This window comes from Anomaloglossus baeobatrachus, chromosome 5 (genome assembly GCF_048569485.1).
Source record: "Anomaloglossus baeobatrachus isolate aAnoBae1 chromosome 5, aAnoBae1.hap1, whole genome shotgun sequence".
Classification (NCBI taxonomy): Eukaryota; Metazoa; Chordata; class Amphibia; order Anura; family Aromobatidae; genus Anomaloglossus; species Anomaloglossus baeobatrachus.
This window is the reverse complement of record NC_134357.1, coordinates 167,820,582-167,841,747: the sequence shown is the minus strand read 5'-3', so window position 1 is coordinate 167,841,747 and position 21,166 is coordinate 167,820,582. Positions and strand designations below refer to the sequence as shown.

The 21,166-nt window shown below is 47.3% G+C and overlaps 1 protein-coding gene and 2 non-coding genes across 3 annotated transcripts in view; all 3 read left to right on the top strand.

The window, feature by feature from the left end:
• Positions 1-16,631, top strand: part of LOC142311023 (mitochondrial import inner membrane translocase subunit Tim23) — a 40,802-nt gene extending 24,171 nt beyond the window's left edge. The window contains exons 5-7 of the mRNA XM_075349010.1: positions 10,032-10,090; positions 10,582-10,692; positions 16,130-16,631. Coding sequence (XP_075205125.1) covers positions 10,032-10,090; positions 10,582-10,692; positions 16,130-16,245 — 286 coding nt within the window. The 3' untranslated portion in view covers positions 16,246-16,631. The remainder of the gene's footprint in view (positions 1-10,031; positions 10,091-10,581; positions 10,693-16,129) is intronic.
• Positions 9,727-9,924, top strand: LOC142313588 (small nucleolar RNA SNORA74). Its single transcript, XR_012754575.1, has one exon. It is a non-coding gene; the product is annotated as a small nucleolar RNA SNORA74 (small nucleolar RNA).
• On the top strand, positions 10,115-10,312 carry LOC142313586 (small nucleolar RNA SNORA74). Its single transcript, XR_012754573.1, has one exon. It is a non-coding gene; the product is annotated as a small nucleolar RNA SNORA74 (small nucleolar RNA).
• Positions 16,632-21,166: the final 4,535 nt, after the last annotated feature.

The following is a 21,166-nucleotide window of genomic DNA, read 5'->3' as shown; positions in this document are numbered from 1 at the left end:
CCAGGCCGGTATCTCAGCACAGGGACTCTGTTGAATCTTTGTTCCCTGGCCCACCTCAGCTGGACCAACATTGTCCTCCCGGGGTATCTCATGGATCCCAAGCTGAGGGTTCTGACACAGACCCCAGCCCCAGACCGACTAAGCGAGCTCGCTTAGATTTTCCCTCGACATCATCATATTGTGCAGGGTCTCAGCGGGGGGAATCTCTAGTTGATGATGCGGACACAGCTGATCAGGATTCTGATCCTGAGGCCGCTCTCAATCTTGATACTCCGGACGGGGACGCCATAGTGAACGACCTTATTGCGTCCATCAATCGTATGTTGGATATTTCTCCCTCAGCTCCTCCGGTGGAGGAGTCAGCTTCCCAGCAGGAGAAATTCCGTTTCAGGTTTCCCAAGCGTACACCGAGTATGTTTCTGGACCACTCTGATTTCAGAGAGGCAGTCCAGAATCACCATGCTTGTCCAGATAAGCGTTTTTCTAAGCGCCTTAAGGATACACGTTGTCCCTTTCCCCCTGACGTGGTCAAAAGTTGGGCTCAGTGTCCCAAAGTGGATCCTCCAATCTCCAGACTGGCAGCTAGATCCATACTTGCAGTGGAAGATGGGGCTTCACTCAAAGATGCCACTGACAGGCAGATGGAGCTCTGGTTGAAATCCATCTATGAAGCTATCGGCGCTTCTTTTGCCCCAGCATTCGCAGCCGTATGGGCGCTACAAGCTATCTCAGCAGGTCAAGCGCAAATTGACGCAGCCACACGCACGTCCGCGCCACAGGTGGCGTCCATAACCTCTGACGTCGGCATTTGCGTCTTACGCTATTAATGCTGTCCTGGACTCTGCGAGCCGTACGGCGGTTGCAGCCGCCAATTCGGTGGTACTCCGCAGAGCCTTGTGGCTACGGGAATGGAAGGCAGATTCTGTTTCCAAAAAGCGCTTAACCAGTTTGCCAATTTCTGGCGACCGATTGTTTGGCGAGCGTTTGGATGAAATCATCAAACAATCCAAGGGAAAGGATACATCCTTACCCCAGCCCAAACCGAACATACCCCAACAGAGGAAGGGGCAGTCGAGGTTTCGGTCCTTTCGGGGCGCGGGCAGGTCCCAATTCTCGTCCAAAAGGCCTCAGAAAGATCAAAGGAACTCTGATTCATGGCGGTCTAAGTCACGTCCTAAAAAGACCACCGGAGGTGCTGCTACCAAAGCAGCTTCCTCATGACTTTCGGCATCCTCACTCCGCATCCTCGGTCGGTGGCAGGCTCTCCCGCTTTTGCGACACCTGGCTGCCACGGGTAAAAGACCGTTGGGTGAGAGACATTCTGTCTCACGGTTACAAGATAGAGTTCACCTCTCGTCCCCCGACTCGATTCTTCAGGTCATCCCCGCCTCCCGAGCGAGCCGAGGCTCTTCTGCAGGCGCTGGGCATTCTGAAGGCAGAAGGAGTGGTGGTCCTTGTTCCTCTTCAGCAACAGGGCCACGGTTTTTACTCCAACTTGTTTGTGGTCCCAAAGAAGGACGGGTCTTTCCGACCTGTCCTGGACCTGAAACTTCTCAACAAACACGTAAAGACCAGGCGGTTCCGGATGGAATCCCTCCGCTCCGTCATCGCCTCAATGTCCCAGGGAGATTTCCTTGCATCGATCGATATCAAAGATGCTTATCTCCACGTACCGATTGCTCCAGAGCACCAGCGCTTCTTGCGCTTCGCCATAGGAAACGAACACCTGCAGTTCGTGGCACTGCTGTTCGGCCTGGCAACAGCCCCACGGGTTTTCACCAAGGTTATGGCTACTGTAGTAGCGGTCCTCCACTCTCAGGGTCACTCGGTGATCCCGTACTTGGACGATCTGTTGATCAAGGCACCCTCTCTAGAGGCATGCCAACACAGCCTCAACGCTACCCTGGAGACTCTCCAGAGTTTCGGGTGGATCATCAATTTTCCAAAGTCAAATCTGACACCGGCCCAATCGCTGACATACCTTGGCATGGAGTTTCATACCCTCTCAGCGATAGTGAAGCTTCCGCTGATCAAGCAGCGGTCACTACAGACAGGGGTACAATCTCTCCTTCAAGGTCGGTCACACACCTTGAGGCGCCTCATGCACTTCCTGGGGAAGATGGTGGCAGCAATGGAGGCAGTTCCTTTCGCGCAGTTTCACCTGCGTCCTCTTCAATGGGACATCCTACGCAAATGGGACAGGAAGCCGACGTCCCTCGACAGGAACGTCTCCCTCTCGCAGGCGACCAAAGCTTCCCTTCGGTGGTGGCTTCTTCCCACTTAATTATCGAAAGGGAAATCCTTCCTACCCCCATCCTGGGAGGTGGTCACGACGGACGCGAGTCTGTCAGGGTGGGGAGCGGTTTTTCTCCACCACAGGGCTCAGGGTACGTGGACCCAGCAAGAGTCCTCGCTTCAGATCAATGTTCTGGAAATACGGGCAGTGTATCTTGCCCTGAAAGCGTTCCAGCAGTGGCTGGAAGGCAAGCAGATCAGAATTCAGTCGGACAATTCCACAGCGGTGGCATACATCAACCACCAAGGCGGCACACGCAGTCGGCAAGCCTTCCAGGAAGTCCGGCGGATTTTGATGTGGGTGGAAGCCACGGCCTCCACCATCTCTGCAGTTCACATTCCAGGCGTGGAAAACTGGGAAGCAGATTCTCAGTCGCCAGGGCATGGACGCAGGGGAATGGTCCCTTCACCCGGACGTGTTTCAGGAGATCTGTTGCCGCTGGGGGGTGCCGGACGTCGACCTCATGGCGTCCCGGCACAACAACAAGGTACCGGCGTTCATGGCACGGTCTCAAGATCCCAGAGCTCTGGCGGCAGACGCCTTAGTTCAGGATTGGTCGCAGTTTCAGCTCCCTTATGTGTTTCCTCCGCTGGCACTGTTGCCCAGAGTGTTACGCAAGATCAGGGCCGACTGCCGCCGCGTCATCCTCGTCGCTCCAGACTGGCCGAGGCGGTCGTGGTTCCTGGATCTGTGGCATCTCACGGTCGGCCAACCGTGGGCACTACCAGACCGACCAGACTTGCTATCTCAAGGGCCGTTTTTCCATCTGAATTCTGCGGCCCTCAACCTGACTGTGTGGCCATTGAGTCCTGGATCCTAGCGTCTTCAGGGTTATCTCAAGACATCATTGCCACTATGAGACAAGCTAGGAAACCAACGTCCGCCAAGATCTACCACAGGACGTGGAAAATTTTCCTGTCGTGGTGCTCTGCTCAGGGTATTTCTCCCTGGCCTTTTGCCTTGCCCACTTTTCTGTCCTTCCTTCAATCTGGACTGGAAAAGGGTTTGTCGCTCGGCTCCCTTAAGGGACAAGTCTCAGCGCTCTGTGTTTTTCCAGAAGCGCCTAGCCAGACTTCCACAGGTACGCACGTTCCTGCAGGGGGTTTGTCACATCGTCCCTCCTTACAAGCGGCCGTTAGAACCCTGGGATCTGAACAGGGTGCTGATGGTTCTTCAGAAACCACCATTCGAGCCAATGAGGGATATTTCTCTCTCACGCCTTTCGCAGAAAGTGGTTTTTCTAGTAGCAGTCACTTCACTTCGCAGAGTGTCTGAGCTAGCTGCACTGTCATGCAAAGCTCCTTTCCTGGTGTTTCACCAGGACAAGGTGGTTCTGCGTCCGGTTCCGGAATTTCTCCCTAAGGTGGTATCCCCCTTTCATCTCAATCAGGATATCTCCTTACCTTCTTTTTGTCCTCATCCAGTTCACCAATGTGAAAAGGATTTGCACTTGTTAGATCTGGTGAGAGCACTCAGACTCTACATTTCTCGTACGGCGCCCCTGCGCCGCTCGGATGCACTCTTTGTCCTTGTCGCTGGCCAGCGTAAAGGGTCACAGGCTTCCAAATCAACCTTGGCTCGGTGGATCAAGGAGCCAATTATCGAAGCTTACCGTTCGGCTGGGCTTCCGGTTCCCTCAGGGCTGAAGGCCCATTCTACCAGAGCCGTGGGCGCGTCCTGGGCTTTGAGGCACCAGGCTACGGTTCAGCAGGTGTGTCAGGCGGCTACCTGGTCGAGCCTGCACACTTTCATGAAACACTATCAGGTGCATACCTATGCTTCGGCGGATGCCAGCCTAGGTAGACGAGTCCTTCAGGCGGCGGTTGCCCACCTGTAGGAAGAGGCCGTTTTACGGCTCTCTTACGAGGTATTATTTTACCCACCCAGGGACTGCTTTTGGACGTCCCAATTGTCTGGGTCTCCCAATGGAGCGACAAAGAAGGGAATTTTGTTTACTTACCGTAAATTCCTTTTCTTCTAGCTCTAATTGGGAGACCCAGCACCCGCCCCTGTTTTTTTGTGTACACATGTTGTTCATGTTGAATGGTTTCAGTTCTCCGATATTCCTTCGGATTGAAGTTACTTTAAACCAGTTTATAATTCTTTTTCCTCCTTCTTGCTTTTGCACCAAAACTGAGGAGCCCGTGGGAGCACGGGGGGTGTATAGGCAGAAGGGGAGGGGCTTAACACTTTTAAGTGTAATACTTTGTGCGGCCTCCGGAGGCATAGCCTATACACCCCAATTGTCTGGGTCTCCCAATTAGAGCTAGAAGAAAAGGAATTTACGGTAAGTAAACAAAATTCCCTTCTTTTCATGCGTTTTTCCATGCGTTCTCTTCAGGTGCGTTTTTGACCACATGATCCAGCAACACGGCGTCTAGTACACAGTGCCAGCCTTCCTGCAGAGATGTGAGTGTTGTCCACGGGAGAACGCAGCTGCCCATGATTTGGGTTCAGGCTGCTGTGGACTTAAGCTCTATTCTACCTGCAGAGAACACTCATCTCCGCAGCATAAATTGACATGCTGAGGCTCGGGAAGCCACGCCGCAGGTCAGTTTATGTTGCGGAGAAAAGAAGCACAGTGGGCACAGGATTTCTAAAAATCCTTCCATTGTGCTTCTACTGCACAAGGCAACGTTATGGACGCAGGGAAAACACTCTGCGCCCAAAACGCTGCAAACCCTGATTGTGGGCACACAGCCAAAAATGCGTCAATGGATGTCAAACATATATATAACGTCCCACCCCCTGCATTTGCCAAGCTGGTGCCCTTTAGTGCCTTTCATGTGGCACTAAAGGGTGCCTAGCCTTGTATTTAGCCCAAAAAATTAAAATAAATGACGTGGGGTTCCCCCTATTTTTGATAGCCAGTTAGGGTAAAGCAGACAGCTGTAGCCTGCAAACCACAGCTAACAGCTTCATCTTGTCTGGTGATCAATTTGGCGGGCTCCCCAAGCTGTTTTTTTTTATTTATAAATTAAAAAAAAAAAAAAAAACGTGGGGTCCCCCCAAATTAGATCACCAGCCAAGGTGAAGCTGACAGCTGGGGTCTGGTATTCTCAGGATGGTTATTTGACTCTTCCTAGCCTAAAAGTAGCAGGCCGCAGCCGCCCCAGAAGTGGCGCATCCATTAGATGTGCCAATCCTGGCGCTTCGCCCCAACTCATCCCGTTGCCCTGGTGCGGTGGCAAAAGGGGTAATATATGGGGTTGATACCAGATGTGTAATGTCACCTGGCATCAAGCCCAGCAATTAGTAATGTCACGCGTCTATCAGATACCCGACATAACTAATTGACAGTAATAGCAAAAAAAGTTGACAACAAAAAAAATTTTTATTTGAAAAAACACTCCCCAAAATATTCCCTCTTTCACCAATTTATTGAAAAGAAAAAAAAATCGGGTCCCTGTAATCCATTTTTGACGTCCCACGACTCTGGACCTTCTAGAATATGGGGGGCACGCTCGGGGAATGTATCTTCCATTTTCTAGGAGTGCAGACCCTCCATTTGAGGAGAATGGGTGCAAAGAATCTGCACCCACCCTCCCCGGGTCACAGCTGCAGTGTGCTGAGCAGCAGCCAGCATCTCTGAACACAGGAAGCTGAGCTGTCAGCTGCTCTCTGTACATGTGACCGGCGCGCACTGTGAAGGAGGAGGGGGCCGCGGGGAGACACCGGGGGGAATAGGGGGTGACCTGGCAGGGCCTGGGGAGCAGTTTTCTGTCGCATGTGTTATGGCACATGCGACAGAAGCAGAGGAATAGGGTGGCCGGTGCGCTGCTGTGCGCGCGGCAGTCTTGGATTTTCGGGAGGGGGTTGGGGGTCGGGGCGGGCACTTTGGCGACACCGGCTTTCCTGAACTTTGTCAGGAAGTGGGGTCAACAGTAAACCTCTTGACCTCACTTCCAGATAAAAATGTCTGCGTTCTGTATGCCGATAAAGCATGCGGACCGCAACAAAAATGCAGCGATCTGCGGTGTAGCTGCGTTCTGACCCACATCATTGATTTCAATGGGTGGAGAACGCAGCCACAACGCACAAAAGTGACATGCTGCTTTTTTATCCGCACCGATTTTTGGCATCCAAAACGCTGCGTTTAGAAACGTAGCGTGTGCATTAATTTTTCGGCTTTCTCATAGACTTTGCTGGGGAAGCAGGACGCATGCAATTTGGCACTTTCTGCGGAAAAAAAACGCAACGTGTGCACATAACTGATAAAGGCTAACAAGTTTGAGCAGAGCTGTGCAAATATTGTGATGACCACAAGGGGGAAGTATAGGAGCTTTGTTTTTTAGAGACAAAATGACACTCAAAACTACATTCTAGTGCTTACCTGTATAATGAAAAGTGATACAACGATGCACTAAAGTGTGTGAGCAGAGGGGTTTCTAAGGCTATGTGCGCACGTGTGCGCTCTGCACCGCACACAAAAGGTCCGCTTCAAAGTGCAGCTGAAAAGCTCCGTTCTGAAGCGCCTGGTGCCTGCAGAATTCGTGCGCTCTGCATGATGCCTCTCCCTATAGACAGCATGCAAACCGCAGGAAAGAAGTGACATGTCACTTCTTAGAACGCACGCTTCGGGCAGCAGCCGAATCGCTGTGTTCTAATATGCCACGTGCGCACAGCTCCTGCACAATCTTCATAGATTATGCTGTTGACGCAGGACACATGCAGTTACACTGCGGTGCAGAACGCAGCGTAACTGCATACAATACGCACACGTGCGCACATAGCCTAAGACAAAATAATGCATATATGAACAAATCGATAAGCTAATATATCCCGAAATCAAGAGAAAAGAATGACAAATGTCCATACACAATAATAAATGTGAAATACTTTATTTGAAAAACCAAAAAACATAAAGATACCACATGCACTGGATTAGGACGATGTCCAAGCAAAGCGGAGAAAAATATTTGCATGTATAGTTAATATAGAGAAGTGCTGGGTATAGGGGCACCTAATATACAAATGAGAATGGGAAGTACCTCAAGCAAATGATAGCGTGCACAAAAAAATCAAGAAAAATATTTTTCAGTCAGACAATTTGTGAAAGCAATCATGCCATGTTGGGGCATGTGAAGTCTAATGAAAGTGTTGAGTCAATAATGGCACTAGTAAAGTAAATGACAAATGGTGACAGCAGCAGCGATAGGAAAGGGCAAATGCAGGGACATAGCCCAGCTGATGTGCTTATAAGGTGCGATGAAAACAATCGGACATGTTAGTACCTATGAAATCCAATTGAATAAAGCCTTCGTTACACACTTCAATAGATCTTTCAATCTGTCGTCGGGGTCAAGTTGTAAGTGACGCACATCCGGCATCGTTCGTGACGTATTTGCGTGTGACACCTACGTGCGATCAAGATTGAACGCAAATACGGTGATCGCATACACGTCGTTTATTCCTCATACATTGGACGTTTTGTTGTACGAACCTAGTCAATTGAAACGTGTGACATCCCTCATACGATTTTGCAAATCCAACTTTTTTACGTCAGAAGCTGTGCGGGTGTGTTGTTGAACGTCAAGTTTTTACGCCCATCCCCATACATTTATATAATCACACTTGCGTTACGGCTTAATCTCTCTTTAAATGGCATCCTGCAATGCCTTGAAACCCTGCCATGATTCATAAACATTATTAAAATCAAGCCATTACCTAGCAAGTTACAAAAACAAGAATGACAATTCAAAAAAAAACAAAACAATTTGCAATTTTAACGCACGTGTGATATTTTTATAGTGGGTTGCCAGATTAAACATGCATTGCAAGCCTTTAATAGTCTTGAATGCAATGCACATAGTTCTGGTGTATTTTATAAAACAAAAAAATAACGTAATTGCGTCAATTGATGGTTGTAATTTAAATTTTAAAAAAAGGCTGCACAATGCATACATCAGAAAACACATGCTATAAAAGATCGCACACAATATTGATCAATTCAAAAAAGACTACTAACGCACATGTGACAGCAAATAAACGACCTACGTGCGATCTCATTAAATCGTATATGCGATCTGGGCGTGTCACATCGCATACGAGATCGCACACCTAATTGTAAGGTGTAAAGCAGGCTTTACTGAATCAATAATGGCGCAGTGAAGTATAGAAGCAACTAATATCTAAGAAAATAAAGTGCTTGATGTATGATGAATAATGGATGCATGAGGTGCAGATGGAGCATAGGTTGCACAAAAAATGCACACCATGAGATGAGGTGCATGGATAGATCCACTTACAATGTAGAGGTCCCCAGTGCTGGCTGGTGTCCCCCTCGACGCTCATTTCGGCAATTGCACCTTCGTCAGCTGGGCTATGTCACTGCATTTGCACTTTCCCGTCCCTGCTGCTAACATTGTGTGCTGCTTTCACCATTATTGCTGCCATTGACTTTACCAGTGCCATTGATTCAGCGGTTTCCTTACACCTCACAGGCACTAACGTCATGATTGCTTTAACAAATTGTTGTTTTGTTGAAATTTATTTTTCATGATTTTTTTTTTTTTTTTTGTGTGCATACATTCTTATGATTTGTCTGAGGCACTTCCCATTATAAGTTGTGTACTAGGTGCCCCTATACCCAGCACTTCTCTGTATACTTACCTATACATGAAAATATTATTTTTTCCCCCGTTGCTTGGACTGTCGGCCTAATCCAGTGTATCCTTCCTTTTTATGTTCTGGCTTTTAAAATAAAACTTTTCCCATTTACTATTACTAACATTTTTGCAATGGTTTTCCTTTTTTTTTTTTTTTTTGTTAATGTACGTGTGCTTATGTACAATATATAATGCGTGTGCACATGTGTGATTTTTTTTTTGTGATGTTAATGTGTAAATGATACAGTTCTAGGATCTAGTGGTGGTGGGATTACTCCACGTGACTAGCGGCACTAACCAACTGCTGATTAGTTTCTTGTTTGTCTCTCGGTATCCTGTTTAGAAAGGCTGGCTGTGCTTATAACACGCATAGAGCGGTAGTACACTGTTCTGTGGTGACAGGATGCCATTCTTCTCGGCACCATGTGTCCTGTTTAGACAGGAAATGTTCTGCTGTGAATGATCTTTTAAGCAAACTGAAAGATAAATTTACTTCTCGTTTGTCAGGCAATCGTCCATCTGTTTCCACTGCACAATGATCGGGAACTGAGCAATCCCGGGAACCCCTATCCCAGTAGCCATGCAGTGTAAATGGCCCTTTAGCTGCTACCTGTCAGTACAGCACTTTATGCATGAACAATGCCAATCTTCCCATACACATGCCAGACAGTGGAGATCTTTAGGAGCAGCTCACTTACACCTAGAATAGTGGCATGAATGTTGACTATTCGGGACCTCCACTACTACACTTAAGGCAGGTAGTGTTCCCTTCTGTTCACAGTGCACCCATTTGTTTCAGGGTATAGCTGGTATCCGTTGGTTCCCAGCAGTAGTCAGCTGTCTGTCGCTATTCTCCGCCTATGACGGTGTTACATTGCTGGTAGAATAAGGCGCTGCCATCTTACAGGGTGCCACAGTCACTGTTCTGGTGGCCTGTGCACTCGTATTGGGCAGTGGTGTTTCCTCGAGAGTGCGCTAAACTGTACTCCATAGTTTGGTGCTAGTATGGGAACATACATTATATTCTGTCTGCGTCAGTAGTAGACACGTTGTGTTAATTTGCCATTACCAGGATAGATGTGGTTTCTAATTTAACTTGTGTCTACAGTAACTTGTCTGTTCCCTAGGATTTTGAACATGGTCACGAGGCAGGGAGCGATGTGGGCCAACACGCTGGGATCTTTAGGTAAGTGGACTGATCTGTATTCTACCCAGCAGTAGTCAGCTGTCCAGTTGTCCTATAACTGTGACTGTGTTACACTGCTGGCAGAAGAAGGCACTGCCACTCCATGCTACAGGCTGTGGGCACCGTTCTGGTGGCACATGGTCCCAGCATAAGGCAGTGCTGTGCTTCCTTGAGAGTGCACTTACCACTTGTGTGTTAAGTGCTAGTCTGAAAGCATACAAAATGTACCCTACCATCCACTGGTATTATAACATCATGTTATGTTAGCGTGTGACCTCCTCACATGTTCTGCACGATCATATTCAGGTCGTATCCGCCAGCTGTATTTGCTTAGACACATTACAACATGCACACTACGTTGCTTTCCCAACTGCCAAGGGTCACTGTTCCTACCAAAACCCATGATATCGCTGAAAGTGCAGGACCCTAATAAATTACTTTACCTATGCAGTTGTGAGGTTTGTTTTTTAATTCTGTTACCTGTCTTTCAGCATTACTTTACAGTGCCTTTGGTGTGATAATAGAGAAGTCCAGAGGAGCAGAAGACGACCTGAATACTGTAGCTGCCGGTACAATGACAGGGATGCTGTACAAATCCACAGGTGCTGTTCTGCTTGTCTTCTTAAAGGGGTTGTTGGATTAAACCAATATTGAAAGGGAAGGTGCTGTGATCATTATTTTTATGTTCATTACTATTGATTCTTTGGGAGCAGTGGTTTAATGTGTGACATCACTCCCTGACGCTGTCACCACAGTGTTCAGAGCGCAGCAGGGTAATCTGCACGCCGCTGTGCTCAGAACACGCACTTTGCTCAGGCCAGAGGCTTACAGTGACATAACAGACCATGCCACCATGTGACTATCCCCTCGCCACCCCAAGTTGTGTATCTAATGTCTATGGCTATGTGCCCACGCTACAGGATTTATCGCGGATTTGACGCGGATTTTGACGCGGATTTAGCGCGGATTTGCCGAAAATCTGCAGCACAGCTACTCCCCAGCCATTTCAATGGCATTTTGGAAATGCTGTGCCCATGCTGCGGATTTTTCCGCTGCGGATTTTGCCGCGGATTTTGATGCGGAACAAACTGCAGCATGTCAATTGTTTGGTGCGGATTTGGTGCGGATTTTCTGTTTTGAATGGGGAAAAAAAAAAAAATAAAATCCGCATCAAAATCCGCGGCAAATCCGCATCAAAATCCGCGGCAAATCCGCGGGTGCGGATTTGCCGCGAAAGTTGCGGATTTTCAGGCAAAAAAATCCGCAGGGACCTTTTACTGTGGACACATAGCCTATCACATTACACCACTGCTCTCATAGAAATGGACGGAGCAGTGTCACGCGTTACAGTACTGCTCCCATTGATGTGGATGGAGTGGGGAACTATATTACATACATTAGATACTGCATATCTGATCCCATTCTGTGTGACGCACTATGCTGATCTTTGTATCTAATCCCAGCGTCTGTTACACTCCACTTATCTAATGAAAGCACATGATACAGTCCGAATAGCTAACCAGTCACACACAAACATTTCATACTTCTTTTTTTTTTTTTTTTTTCTTTTTTAAAATTTTCTTTTTGGGGGGGAGGGGGCACCTACACTTCAGTGTGTGTGTGTGTGTCCTCCACATTCATGCATTGTAAAGACGTAGGTGAAAGGGATTGTCTCATCTTGTTAAATGGGTCAGCTTATAAAACACCCAACCTTACAATTTAAAAATGGTAGGTCTTATATTAAAATCTCAAGAATGGAGCTATTTTGTTTTTAACCGTTTATTTTAAAGGTTTTCATGTCAATGCAACAAAAAACGAACAATGCGACAGTAATATAAATAATATGGGGAATACACATGAGGAAAGGAAGACAAGGAAAATGGTCATCTGAGATGGTGAAAAGGAGAGAAGCGGTTTCTTGACATTTATAGTCTCTTAATTCAGTCAGAGATCCCACAATGCCCATACCTGATGGAGTGAGTCCATGTGGTTATTAATGCAGGCGGTTAGGTATTCCATTCTTCTTGTCTCATGTGTCCTTATCTATAGGTCTTGACATGTAGGAGCTTCCCAAGGGGGCTTTAAGCTGATAATTAAGCGGGTCTAATGGAACCCATTGGCCCACTGCTTGGTATACAAGATTACAAACCTCAACCCCGAATTGAAGGGACAATCTCTCAATCCCAAAGAATAGAGCGATTTTTAATTGTATATTTTACTCCTTGGTGCCCAATGTACCGCCACCTCTAGTTCATCAAATTTGTCTGATTTTTCTAGTTACGGAGTGTTATCCTGAAGCTGGTCGTAGCGCTGGATCTTCCCAGCTTCAGTGCCCCTGCACTTTCCATGCACTATATCGGCTTGCAATATGAAAGCATTTACCAGTTTAAACCAGCGGTGAGACCGTGAGACAGTACTATCAACCTTGAGAACAATTACAGCGAAGTATGCTTTACATGTTTCAAAGACAGCATATTTAAATATGTGGCCGAGGACTATAGGGAGAGACCTGGTAAAACCTGCTCGGCCCCCGCTGTCTTCACCCTGCCTCGAGACAGGTGATTGCAGGTCTTTCTTGTACATGTTTGGACTTTGAAATATTTTGTGATTCAAACTCATGAAGCCCTATTTCGTTTTTTATTTGTATTGCAAAAACGTCCTACTTTTTAGCTACTGAGATCATTAATGAAGACTTGGAAACATGATATCTACTATGATTACTCTGAAATGTCTCGTCAAGCATAAATAGCTGCACCCGGGCTCTGGTACATGATGCCTGCAGTTGAGGCAGCATGAGTCTGACTGATTCCCTTTAATAGGGTTGAGGTGCAGTACCATAAATGTACAAGTGTGGTGCGGTTTTTATTTAAGAAAGCGCCTTGTCTTAGGCTATGTGCCCATGGGAGCTTGCTCCTGCAGATATATCCGCAGGTACGGCCGCAGGATTACCGCAGCAGCTCTCCAGAATCCGCAGCTATACATAGCTGCGGGATTCCAGCGGAATTGTTGTGGTAAACCTGTGGACATTCATGCGATTTATCAGCGGAAGTTCCGGCCTCTATCTCCATAGTGGAGGGCCGGGATGTTATGTGCGGCTGCGGGACATCTGCAGCATATTCCGCAGTCGCACATTCCGCAGCATGGACACACACTCCCAATGTCCCATCGGATAACATGGAGTGTCTGTACATGCTGAAACCTGCAGATTTATCTGGAAAATCCAGATAAATCCGCAGACTTTCCGCGGCAAAATCTGCAGAAGCAAGCTTCCGTGGGCACATAGCCTTAGGCTATGTGCCCACGGGCGCTCGTACCTGCGGATGTATCCGCAGGTATGAGCACATGTTTCCCGCAGCTGCTCGCCGGCGTCCGCAGCTATTTTTAGCTGCGAGATTACAGCGGAATAGCTGCGGGAAACATGCGGACATTCATGCAGCTTACCTGCGGACGTCCCGGCCTCTTATCTCCATAGCGGTGGGCTGGGACATCCGCAGGTAATTCCGCATGAATAATTGACATGCAATTATACATGCGGATGCGAACATCCGCAGCATGTTCGGCAGCCGCACTTTCCGCAGCGTGGACACAGCACTCCCCATGTCCCATAGGATAACATGGGGAGTGACTGTACATGCTAAAACCTGTGGATTTATCTGGAAAATCCAGAAAAATCCGCAGGTTTTCCGCGGCAAAATCCGCAGACGCAAGCTCCCGTGGGCACATGGCCTTACAGTAATTTCTCCGCTTTTCTAGTATTTACTCTCTATATATAACCGATTTACTTGGTCATTAACTGACCCGTGTGCCCTGTATTACTAGCTGTGATTTGGCCGCTCTCCTAATTATTTTATTACGTGCTAACTCAACACCTTATGACAGACTGATGCTTTTTCTATTGCTGGAATTGGTTTTGTTTCATCCAATATTTGTATTTTACAGCTATTTACTACAGACAAGTGTCTGGGAAGGATAATATAGTGCGAGCTAAGCAAAAGGTTATCAAAGGGAGACTGATCAAAACTAGTGTAAGGAAAAGGTGGAGGTGCGCATGAAAATAGGGACTGTACAAGCCAGAGGTTGGCAAATGGCACATCCTGGTTTATGCCAAAATGGTGAACCAGAGCTACACCTCAAATATAAGTAAGGCTATGTGCGCACGTTGCGTACAGTCACTGCAGAAATTTCTGCAGCGATCTGAAGAGCACATGTGCGCTTCAAATCGCTGCAGAAAATGTCCGTAGAGAAAAAAAAGCTGATTCCATGCGCTCTGCCTGCAACTCCTGCCATAGACAGAGCGGGGGCTGCAGGCAAAGAGCAGGAAAGAAGTGACATGTCACTTCTTAGAACGCGCGCTTCGGGCAGCAGCCGAAGCGCTGCGCTCTAATACTCCACGTGCGCACGGCCCCTGCATAATCTCCATAGATTATGCAGGGGACGCAGGATGCATGCAGTTACGCTGCGCTACAAAGCGCAGCGTGACTGCATGTAATTACGCAACGTGCGCACATAGCCTAACGTGTAGAACTGTGTGTTATTAGCCAGAGGCTTCACCATGGTGCAGCAGGAACAGCTGAGATAGCAGCAGCCTTCTGAAAATGCTCATTCAGCAGACTGTAAGGTGACCTGTATCCACACACAGGGCTGTGCACTGCTGCTTGTACCCGAGATAAGGAGACTGGGCTGTAGGTAGGAGCCGCCCACCAGCCGCTATCTGAGCAGCAAAGCCGCGCGCTGTGTCCACCGGGGATGATGAGGCATCGAGGGAGTTACCATGCCTTCACATTAAATCCCCTTACATTGAGTTATAAGGGAGACAAAGTAACTGTGTAATTACATAGCTTTACGGTTTGTGTATAAACATTTTAGTTATTTTATATCAATTTACTTTTAATACTATTTGCTGGCTTTAGTAGACCACATAAGGGTTTACTACTATTCTTCTGTGTGATGTGAAGGATCCATATATATATATTGGGCCCAGCCCACCTCTGATTTTAACCATTCAGTATAATATGCTTACGATTTTATTTTTTATATTTTTTATTATACAAAGCCTTTAGAAAGTGATATTACATTGTGTATATATAGCCAGGCTTTGGAATTGCAAAATTGCTTTCATAATGCAGGGGTTTAACCTTTACAGGGGCTGTCCTGGAATTGAACATTAATGGCCTAGTTTTAGTGTATTTAGTGTACACACATCTCTGACTGTACCTCCAGCCTCCATAGGAGATGCAGAGTATATAGTTGCGACAAGTCCCTGACAACCCCTTTAACCTGTAACTTAGAAGTATATGTGGGATGGTATTTTTTTTCTTCTTTGTAGGTTGCTATGAGGATGTTATACATATATTGATGGCCAAGTAATATGGTTTCCTGATCCAATCTTGACAGCCTTATGGGAATATATAAGGCTTGTCAAGTTCAGGTCAGGAGAACTAGTCAGTACAAGCGGAACAGTACATACACTTGTTTTACAGACATCTGAGGCTTAAAGGGATTGTCCAGGGGTTAAAGTCTCCAGTCACTGTGACTGCAACCCTGTGCATCCTCATACTGCACACTGTCTGGATTCTCTGATACTGAAAGCGGTGGTCCGATGACTGCAATTGGGAGGTATATGTGCATTCGGTCAAGTGCCGACTAGACTTGCATGGCCTCGCTCAATACAAATTGAGCAAGGTCGGACACAGTCTTAATGTGGCCAGAAGTATGCAAATCACACTTATGGTCACATGACCGCTCAGTCTTGGCACCAGAGAATCCAGACAGCGTTGGCAATGAGCATTTACAAGTCTGCAGTCACATATTGACTTCAGGCTTGTACCCTAGCCTGGACAGCCCCTTTAAATTGACTAGAGGGTATTCTTAAACTGTACCACTCTAATTGAAGTGGTTTGTGCTTTGATTTCTGCTGCAGATTTTGGAAATATCATGTGTAGTTCATTATAGCTATTGTTTTTCTGGAAGCCATATCCAGGCCCTGCACGTCTCCATAGATGACATGGTTGTAATATCCCATCCTTCTTCTCTCCACAGCCGGCCTACGTGGCATTGCTCGCGGTGGACTTGCTGGTCTCGCTCTTACAAGTGTCTATGCTTTATATAACAACTGGGAGCACATTAAGGGGTCTTCAACACGGCTCTCGTTATAAATGGCATTTTGGACAGCACTTTACCCGTCTACCTGGATGAACTATGCTCTGACTCTTTCTGGATGTTATCATTTGTGTTGGGGCAGTGACCTGAACTAATGACGGGTCCTGGTTTTAGGATTCTGTCCATGGAAGAAGCTGCACTTGTTCCATAGCGGAGAAGACAAGTCCTCCTCATGAAGATGTCTGCGATGTATGGAAGAATACACCAATAAATGTTCCTGATTATTTAATGACTGTATTGTACGCTGAGATTCCTGCACTTTTAAATTAAAACATAAGGAAAGTGAAAATGCTGCATTTTTACTTCTGAACTGATGTATTTATTGCTATAGCTGTGATTTGTATACCGTCTCATTAAATCACTCTTCTTCATGGGTCGTTCATGCTGTGAGCACATTTCATTAAAAGGGTTTTTGCTTGTAAATTAGTATCTACATATAGATATTCTGAACCACAGCCTTGTTTAGGGCCAGTGCTTGCTCCTATTTTCTTCCTGTCGCCACCATGAGTATTTTTGTTTTCTCAGTCTTTATATTTTAGTGATCATTTTCATGGTTTTTACCTACAAGGCTTTGCTCGGTGTAATAACGCTGAGCAGCCCAAGACACATACCTAGGGAATCCTGCACGTCACTTCCCCGATAGAGAACATAAAAATTGACACTAAACAAAAACGCCCTGTACTCTGAAACCTTATAGTAGATTAAAAAAAAAAAATCCTAAGGAGCGCAGCGGCCGTAAAATAAAAGCAAAGACTGTCCAATTTTAAAGCCTAGATTGAAACAAAATGTCTCGAGTACGGCACTCGGGTGCACGAGAGGGGTCCATCTGTATAAATGAGAATTTGGCACGCGGTGGATATTTTATTGTGAAATTCAAATAAGACCGAATGACGTTTTACTATGATGGCCTTTTGAAGTTGGTCAATAGTTAAGGTCTTTAATGCCAGTGAGAATTTGTTTAGAGTCTGTTTGTATCTTGTACACCAGGGCTCCCCAACTCAAGGCCACCAACAGTGCATATCATCAGGATTTCCTTAAAGGAAGGGTGTTGCGTTTTTTTATTTTTGTATTAATAGTGATTATGAAATCAAGTATTTTTAATACAAAATTAAATTCTCTGTTTTAGTTTATATTTAATTCTAGTTTTACTGAAGCACTGGGGGCTGCCATCTTGGATTTGGTGTTTGTAACGACAGTTATGGCATAGACTCTGATAGTCGGGCTCCGACCCTATACTTAATACAAGACAGCTCCATGCTGTGACATAGACGCACCCCCTGGGCTGTCCAGATCACAGCAGAGGGAGGAGATCGGCGCCATGTTTGTGCAGCTCAGTGTGTGCTGTACTTTTTCCCCTGTCTCCTGCTTGGGATGTGTGAGTACAAGGCGCCCCTCTCCACCCACCCCCCTCCCCCCGCTGCTACCATCTCCAATGACACCCCCGCTCAACCCCCGGGCCTCTCACCTGTCGGTCTGTAAGAGTACTGGCGCCCCTTTACCCCCCCCGCCGCAACAGTCTCCAATGACACCCCAGTCCCCCCCCCCGCTCTGCCGCTGCTGCAGTCTCCCATGACACCCCCAGCGCTGCCGCTACCCTCCCCCACCCCTTCCCCGCTCTCCTTGCCGCAGCTTTGTGCGTGCGTGCATGGAGAGCATTGCGTGTGGGCATGCAGGGCATGGCATGTGGGCGCGCGTGCAGGCAGAGCATTGCGTGTGTGCATGCATGGCATGCGTGCACGCAGAGCATTGCGTGCAGCCACGCATGGCGTGCGTGTGGCAGAGCATTGCGGGCATGCGACAAGACTACGGGTGGCCGTGCATGCAGCAGAGCATTGCTGAGCGCTATGTGGGGAGCACTATGCAGCTGTCTTTAGTGACACTTTAGACAATTGTGGTCACCAGCAAAATGGCTCTGCACTGTGATCCTAAACTGTGATACTGCCTTCTGAGCTGTTTATCTAATCCTCTCCTGTGTGATACTGACTGCTGAGATGTGTATCTAATCCTATCCTGTGTGATACTGCCTGCTGTCCTTGGTGACACTTTAGACAATTGTGGTCACCAACAAAATGGCTCTGCACTGTGTCCCTACATGTCATTCTCTATCTGTTGGAAACACCCAGTTTGGGAGGGGGAGATAACATCACACACAGCAGAGCAGATTCTGCCCACTTTTACTGCAGTTATGTGAGCTAGTTCTACAGTAGGATTTCTGTAGGATTTCAGCAGCTCCCCCCCCCTAGTGTTTAACAGTGGAAAATATCAAACTTTAATTTTTTTTTATATTTTGCTAAATTAAAAACATTTAAATAAAAAATTACTACTTTACATTTTTTCAGTTATTGAATTTTTTTTTTTTTTTAGATGACACCTTCCCTTTAACACTGCCCATTGCCGAGACCACAAATGCCGAACAATGTGTTGTTTTCTAGGTGCTTTGAGTCGGCATTTTTTGGATTGGATAGACAGTACAAAGACAGCGGGAGCTTAAGGAGATGAATGGTTTAGGAATTGATGCAGGAAAGAAGGGTTTGGATTCATGGAGAACTGGGCCTACTTTTGTGTCTACAGACTGTAAGGTAGGACTGGGCTGCACATCAATGTGGGAGGTGCAACTGCGCTGGAAGAAAAAATGGTCAGACGATGGAGGTTCTTTTAACGGTTTCACCACCCAGTGACTTTCTCTTTTTTTTTTTTTTTTTTTTTTTACCTCCCCCTTGTTCTAAGACCCATAACCTCCTTTTTTTTTTTTTTTTTTTTTTTTCCCTTCTTTCTCTCTGTCAACATAGCTGTATTGGGGCCTGTTTTTTTGTGATACAACTTGTACTTTTGAAAGAAACAATTATTTTTACCATATAGTGTACTGGAAAACAGTAAAAAAAATTGTAAAAGCAGTGAAATTGGAAAAAAAAGTCATTCTGGCGTTTTGAAGGTTTTTTTTGTTATGCTATTTACCAATTTATATATATATATATATATATATATTTATTTCCTGATTAAACATTTCTGAACATGGCAAAACTGAATGTATTTTATTTTCTATGTTCAATGGGGGATGGTTTGAACTTTTTTTTGGAGGTTTTTTTTTTATTATAATAAATTTCTTCGGCGCTCCATTGGGAGACCCAGACGATTGGGTGTATAGCTACTGCCTCCGGAGGCCACACAAAGTATTACACTAAAAAGTGTAAGGCCCCTCCCCTTCTGCATATACACCCCCCCGTGGATCACGGGCTGCTTCAGTTTTATGCTTTGTGCGAAGGAGGTCAGACATCCACGCATAGCTCCACTGTTTTTAGTCAGCAGCAGCTGCTGACTATGTCGGATGGAAGAAAAGAGGGCCCATACTAGGGCCCCCAGCATGCTCCCTTCTCACCCCACTTTTGTCGGGTGTTTGTTAAGGTTGAGGTACCCATTGCGGGTACGGAGGCTGGAGCCCACATGCTGCTTTCCTTCCCCATCCCCCCTCAGGGCTCTGGGTGAAGTGGGATCTTACCGGTCTCCAGGCACTGAGACCGGGCTCCATCCACAGACCCGGAGATCCTGCTGGATATGGAGCTGGGTATCGTCAGGGACAGGGCCCTGCTACATTAAGGTACTCTGTGTCCCCGTACACATCGCGCACACACACACCAGCATTGCTGGGAGTGCTAGTGCGCCGGGGACAACAGCGCGGAGCGCTTGTGCTATTATTCACTGCAGCTTAGCTGAGTGAATTTATGTGTTAGAAACTGCCGCGCCGGCCGCTGCGGGGTGTTTTACACTGTGGCGCGGCTGGGACTTGTGGTGCGCCGGGGACTTCCGCGCTGGCCGTGCACATAGGACGGCCGCGCTTATTACTCGAGTCCCCGGCTTTGCGGCCTAGTTTTCGCTTCGTTCCCGCCCCCAGCCCTGCCAGTCAGGGGAGGGGCGGGACGCTGTACAGAAAGTCAGCGCCGAGAGCTGGAGTCTGCTTTGCATTCTCCAGCCCCCTTCACTGGACACAGTGGGACGCCAGTTTCCCGCTCTTGGCTGGGGCACGCCCAGGGCCCGCCCCTCTTCACAGGACACCGGCAGCCATTCCTGCACGCAGTCTGGGCTGGAGAAGGGAGACAAGCTCTGGGCAACCAGTTACAGGATCGGGCGACCACACACCCGCCTTTGGGCGGGCGGTAAGCAGCACCTGAAGTGCTGACCCCACTAATGCCATTTGTACTTTATGCCTAGATGGCTAGACTACAGCAGCAAAAAGCAAGGGTGCTAAGGCACAGGCTTTCTAGGCTGCTTGTATTGCATGTGCTGAAGTGTTCATTTGTACTTTATGCTGGTATGCTATACACCGCACTGTACGGTCGCTATTCTTGGCTATATACGCCTAGATGGCTGGACAACAGCAGCAAAAAAGCAAGGGTGTTAAGGCACAGGCTTTCTATGCTGCTTGTACTGCATGTGCTGAAGTGTTCATTAGTACTTTCTGCTTGTATGCTATGCATTGCACTGTACGGTCGCTATTCTTGGCTATATGCTTCTAGATGGCTAGACAACAGCAGCAAAAAAGAACAGGCTTTCTATGCTGCTTGTACTGCACGTGATACTGTTCCACACGGCAGGCTCCACTGTCCCCATTGTGTGCAATGCTCCCCCGTAGCATTTGGTCAGCCGGGGTCTCTGCCAGAGGTGGCTAAAGGAACCACCTGTGAACCCTGTCCAGGGACAGGGACGGAGTTGCAGTTTCGGCTGATAGGTCTGTGACTGTGACTAACATCTTAGAGACTTTGCAGTCCAGACGGACCATGGGCAATGTTGATACGCCCTCATTTGGAACAAATCAGTGCTCCGGGGGGGTCCCATGCATCCCAGGGCGCAGGCTCTGACACGGACGACAGTCCCAGACAGCCTAAGCGAGCTCGCTGGGAGCGGCACTCGGCTTCATCACTG